General features: G+C 45.7%; 1 protein-coding gene across 1 annotated transcript in view; it reads right to left on the minus strand.

Annotated features, from left to right (window-relative positions):
* The window catches only part of SEC16A (SEC16 homolog A (S. cerevisiae)), a 24,976-nt gene extending 21,175 nt beyond the window's left edge, over positions 1-3,801 (minus strand). Inside the window, exons 1-2 of the mRNA XM_010147187.1 lie at positions 1,387-3,801; positions 94-618 (exon numbers count right to left, since the gene is read on the minus strand). Coding sequence (XP_010145489.1) covers positions 94-618; positions 1,387-3,801 — 2,940 coding nt within the window. The remainder of the gene's footprint in view (positions 1-93; positions 619-1,386) is intronic.
* Between the last annotated feature and the right edge of the window lie 1,993 nt (positions 3,802-5,794).

Below are 5,794 nucleotides of genomic sequence, written 5' to 3' on the forward strand. Positions count from 1 at the left end.
GAAGACGAATGCTATACTGAATGTTGATCATGACAACCGTTCAAACTCAGAATTCAAATTATTAATACATGATATAATAAAACAAAAAATTACCATGTAGTAAAGATGAGCTGTTCTGGGGTCTGCAGGAGGGTAAGGTGCCGCATACGGAGGCTGGTAAGCATCATACGGATGTCTATAGTAGTAGTACGGGTTCTGGGGTGGACCAAAGTCACCCTGAGGAGTCTGAGGCAGAGGTGGACGCTGCAGGTCTTGTGCATTTGGCACGACTGACTGACTGGCGGAGGCAGAAGGGGCCGTGGACGTCGGAGCAGCTGATGGCGGCCCAGATGCTGGCGGCTTGTCAGGACTCGGTTGGTCGTACCTTGTTGTCAGCTGTGCTGAACCCGCCTCTTGGGGACCCACAGGTTGAGGACAGTTGCTCGGCATCTGGTTCTCCCGCTGCTGAGGTGCCTGCATGGCTTTAGTCCCTGTGGGAATCTGGTAGTTCGGAGGAACTGAGGAGTGCCCAGATGATGCTTGTTGCTGCATCTGAGCTGCTTGTATTTGTGGTTGAGGTGGCAATGCTCCCTGTACAGCTCGCTCTGATACAGCTTGATGCTGTACATCTTTTGTCACCTGTTGATAGAAATGTTGGTTGTCATGCATCTCAGGACCCCCCTGACCAGCACTACCAGCTGACTGTTGTGGATAGCCTGGACCACCAGAAAGTGACTGATTATGCACCTGAACAGAATGACTTGCACTGCTTTTCTCCAACGTCCGTGATACTGTGAAGTCGAGCACTCCAGCAGCTTCTTCTTTGCTATTTGAATGATTTGCAGAATTATTAGCCTGTACTACAGAATTAACAGGGGGAACTATTACACCTGTACTTCCACTGGGGATATTCATCCCTGGAGAAATGGATGAGTTAGACCCTGGCTTGCTAGCAAATTCAGGAACAAAACCTTCCATATTAACATTCTTTTGCCCTTCTGGAGCCAAATTAAGAGGAGTTTTCATAAGCAAGTTTGCAGGCTGATTAGAAACAGTATCAGAGGAATTAACAGGGCTTTGTAATAAATTATGTTTTAACAGATTAGCATTTGGAAGTGCATTAACTAATAAAGATCCAACTTGCATCACAGGTAATGGCACGTTTTCCCCACAAATGATCCCACTGGCATGTGAAGTGTGGGGACCCATTGCAGGCTTGTCCCCAGCCCCAGAGTCCTTCATTGGCTGATTGTTTTCATTGCTGCTTAGCTGATTAGATAAAGAAATAGAAAAATTAATTGGCTGAGCCAAGTTATAGCTTTGATTAGGCTGAGCAATCAGGATAGGCTGATTTTGCAAAGACTCTGTAGGTGGAGAAGACAACAAACTTGCATAACCAGAACTTGCCTGAGATTGAAGCGCCTCCTCTTCTCCCATTTTGGGAGGATTCTCAAGATTTTCTGAAGATATATTTCCCTCCTGGGAAAGCTGTACAGCAATGTTTCCTGGTTTAATTGGCTGCTGATTAGGCAGGCCTTCTTCTGGTGGCTGAATGACTTCCACAGTTTGTTTAGCAGGTACGTACACCGCAGGAGCAGCAGGAGCTAGAAGAACATTTCCCCCAAAATTAGGTAGCTCGTTATGAGCCCATAAAGTTGTTGCTGGGCTATCACACTTCTTAACTGCTCCCTGAGCTCTTGTCGAGGACCTTCTCTCAGATACTGACTGTATATTTTCCATAACAGGACCAGAGTGCAACACATTCCCAGGTTCACCAGTGCCTGCAATAGTTTCCAGGTTATCCGGTGGCTGTTCAAGATTGCCTGGGGACGCGGCCGGCACAGCTGTGGTGGTCTTGATATTCTTTCGGATTGAGGGGTTCTCTCTTAATTCAACCACCATCTTCGCTTGGTCAATCTCTGCAGGTTTTATACCAACTCCATGGGATCTCACCGGTTCGAAAGAACTATTTGCACTTGTCTGAAATACTCCGGTAGGCTTAGGAGGACTTGGAGTTGGAGGCTGGGATAGATTGCCATGGTAGTTCTTGCCCAGGTTTAGCTCACTTGAATCGCCTCCAAGAGGAGAGGAGTCGATCTGTTTAAAGAAGCTCGCAGAAGATTCTTCATCAGGCTTCCCACTTTCTTGCTGAATAAACGTACCGACTTGCTCTTGAGGTCTTGCGGAGCTAGAAGCGCTCCTGTGGCTAATGCTGCTGTAGTTTGAAGACACACTATCTGGTCGGACAGGATGAGGTAATGAATCAGGTGCCTCCAAATTTGGTCCTCCTTCAGCACGGCTCACAACAGCATTCTTCGGAAGCATCTGACCTGGGAAGGATCCATATCTGTACAGATCAGGACCAGCCGCAGGGGATGAAGCACTGATGTTCTGTGGTTCACTCGGCAGCACTTCTTGATTCTGAACGCACTCCAGGTTCTCAACATTTTCATACTGTGACCCACCGTTCCCAGACACATCACCTATACGTGCCTTGTCCTCACCGACAAACATGGAGTGCTTAACAGCCGTGGGCTCCTGCTGACTTACAATTTTAGGGAAGTATTGGACATCCATTCCTTTTTGTACCATCTCGTTGGCTGAGCCTGTCCCAACCCTCTGAGGATGCACTGGCTGGTGATACAAATTTGGCTGACAAGCGTCAAACTCTGTTTTCTCAACCATGTAATTTTTGTCAGATGAAAGTATTTCTTCATTTTCTGCCTCATCCCCTTTGAAAAACATGGAGAGACTTCCTGAATCTCGATCTGTGGGAAGAGGCCTATTTAATGTTTCGGACGTATCTGGAGACTGGTTTTTGGGGTTACTTTCCTGAGTGGTGGGAATGACAAAACTGGAGTCGTGCAATGGTGGCTGTGGGTAAAACTGTTGCTGGTATGGTTGACTTAACCAAGCGTTAGGCATTTCTGCGTTCTGCCTAAACACATTTCCAGGCTGGATGCTGCTATTTGCAGAGCCATTTTTCCCATTCTTTTCACAACCAATGGATAAAGGTGCTTGCATATTTTGTGGAATACCTTGGTGTACAGGACCCTGCTGTAAATTCGTCTGTGGAGGAAGATGAGAAGTGCTCACAGAAGACTGAGAAATGTTATGAACATCAGTCTGAGAAGATGGATCAGGATAGGGCACAAAATTTCGAACTGGAGACTGCAGGTTACTTGGAACAGGCCTCCACTGAGACAGAGGCTGCTGAGGAGATGGAGGGAAGAGTGGTGTTGCATTGGGTCCTGAAGGAACATCGTTTGGATCTCTACTAACATCTTGTCTACCTCCAGGCTTGGACACCATTCCAGGATGCACACTGAAAGAATTTTCAACTGCTGCTCCTGTATTATAATGCAATGGTACTGCAGGCCCACGGAGTCCAAGATTTGCATTTGGATGCACTTCTGTAGTACTATTTATAACATATCCCGGGGACGGTGAAGGAACCTGAACATTAGAAAACATACTGGTATTTATTCCTGGTTGAGATACAGGAGCAGATAGAGACGTATGTGGTCCATGAGGGTTGTCCCCTGCACACGGCGGTGAAGTAAGCATAAGAGCCGGCTGCGGAAACGCCGCTGGGGAAGGACTCGGCATAACCAACGCATTGCCCGTGGATAGATTATCTAAAGGGGGACCCTGTGGAGTTTGTCTGCCAAATGCAAAAGGGTCTGTCACGGGCTGCACTGGGGCAGCTGTTGCATTTGCTCGTTTACTGAGCGAGCCGTTTCTCCAGTACATATTCCGAGCAATGCCTGCAGGAGGTGGAGCAGCCGCTCCTGCGGGAACAGTCTGTGGAGGCTGCTGCATGATGGCCTTCTAGCAGGGGTGGATGCTGGATAACAAACTAGTAGTGGATGCCGTAGACAGATTCCTTCTTCCGCCCTGTTAAGACAAAACAGACAAGTCAGCTTGCTTTCTCATGACACATGCAGCACTTCAGCAATTTTTGTATCAGAAACAAAATTATTCAAAGAACTTGCAGTGGAAAATCTCTTTTTCTCCAGAATGCATAGGAAATTTAGACATAACATTGTATTTCTAAATCCAAGTCCAGTATTAATGAAGTTTAATGCTGTGTGGTAACACTGCACATTATTTAACAACCGTTTTAACAAACAGCTCCAAGAGTCATTAGACACAATTCAGTCCTGTAAAATTCTCCAACTGTTAAAGTATCAATGGTATCACACTGTCACATTTCCCCAGTTTTGTTCCAAGCAGAAGTATGCAACATGGACAGGACTCCAACAGAACCTGCAAGCACTATGGCAAGCTCAATTTAATTATAAAGAGCTAGGAAATTACTATCTAACCCTAATTCTGTCACCAGTGATCTCCAGCTCCATCGCACTGTTGCTCGGTGTGAATGGCCCTTTTGACAGGTAAGATGAGAAGCAACCATCTCGAGAAAGAACTACTCAGATGTTATTGTCCTCCAGAGAATACAGCCCATTTTCGTTTTGATAAAAAAACATTGTGTAGGACAGTAGTGGCATTTGTTTTGAGAAAGGCAACCGGGTTTTCACCACAAATATTCTCTCTTCTAGATTAATGCAGCGGCGTAGTGAAACTGCTTTTAAGAATATAAGAGACAATCAACTCCCCCCACCTATTAATCAATGTTCTCGCTTCAACACCAGCGGGACTTTGGCAGAGTATCCAAGTTATAGCTGTATTTCAGGGTGGAAAAGGACAGAAAGATTCCAACTCTGCCAGCAAGAACTCCAGACAATGACAGTTAGGAATTTGGTAGGAAGTTCAGTAAACCAAACAAGAACACGCATTTTTCAGTTGTCTCATCCCTTAATCTGGGGAGGAAAGCAGAGTTGTTCTTTGGTACTTGTCCAGTTCAGCTCAGTGAAACTTCAGCAACACGTCACAGTCTTGTTTTCTAATCATACACCACAAATTTGGTTTATGCCACGTAGAGTGAAGTACCCACGGCAAACGTTTTATATCGCTTCTGCTTATGGAAGAGAGACAAAAGCTGTGTGATTTTTAGCTGGGTTTCCTCTTGGTTTAGTTTTTTTTAAGATTTGGCATCCTGTCAGTAATACTAATAAAATGGTAAGCCAGAAAAATCAGATGTTTGTAATCAAGCCAGAATTTTAATAGCTACAGAGAAGCCCAAATGCAAAATGCTTCTGGTTAACAAAAATAGATATTGAGTGAACACTGCCTAACTACACGTATGTCAAAGATCTAGGAGTTAAAAATCCAGTAAAAAGCATACAGATGGTACCACAGCATGATCTATACAGATTTTATTGGACATTGGTACAACCTACCCCAGGGAAAAGCCTCTTCTACTCATCACTGCAGAATTCAAGTCCTACGCATAATCCAGGTCTCTCTCAGACGGCCCAAAGTACCAATAAACAGAGACAGAGCCCCTCAGTTTCTCCCCTATATCCACATATTTCCCAACCATATCTTCAGACTTTGTAAATTCGTTTGCGTTGTGTTAAAATGGCAAACACCACCCAAAACGGACTTCGGCAGAACAGCGAGTGGGAGAAAGCTTCCTTAGCTCCGCGTGTTCCTCGCGCTTGTCTTCACCTGTCAAACACAGCTGCCCGCTGAGTTCCTACCAGGGAACACTTAAAAAAAGTGTTTCAGTGCTTTGCAGTTTCTTTTTTCCTACGATGATCCCAAGGTGAAGGTTTTTCAGCTCGCCGTGCTCACTGCCAACCACAGCCCCACGAAACCTTGCCGGAACACCCACCGCAGTTTCCACACGCTGAAGAAACCCCAGGGTGTTCAGGACATCCCCACTTACATTTCATTGCGTCCGTTACCA

Source organism: Eurypyga helias, unplaced genomic scaffold, assembly GCF_000690775.1.
Source record: "Eurypyga helias isolate BGI_N326 unplaced genomic scaffold, ASM69077v1 scaffold13992, whole genome shotgun sequence".
Lineage (NCBI taxonomy): Eukaryota > Metazoa > Chordata > Aves > Eurypygiformes > Eurypygidae > Eurypyga > Eurypyga helias.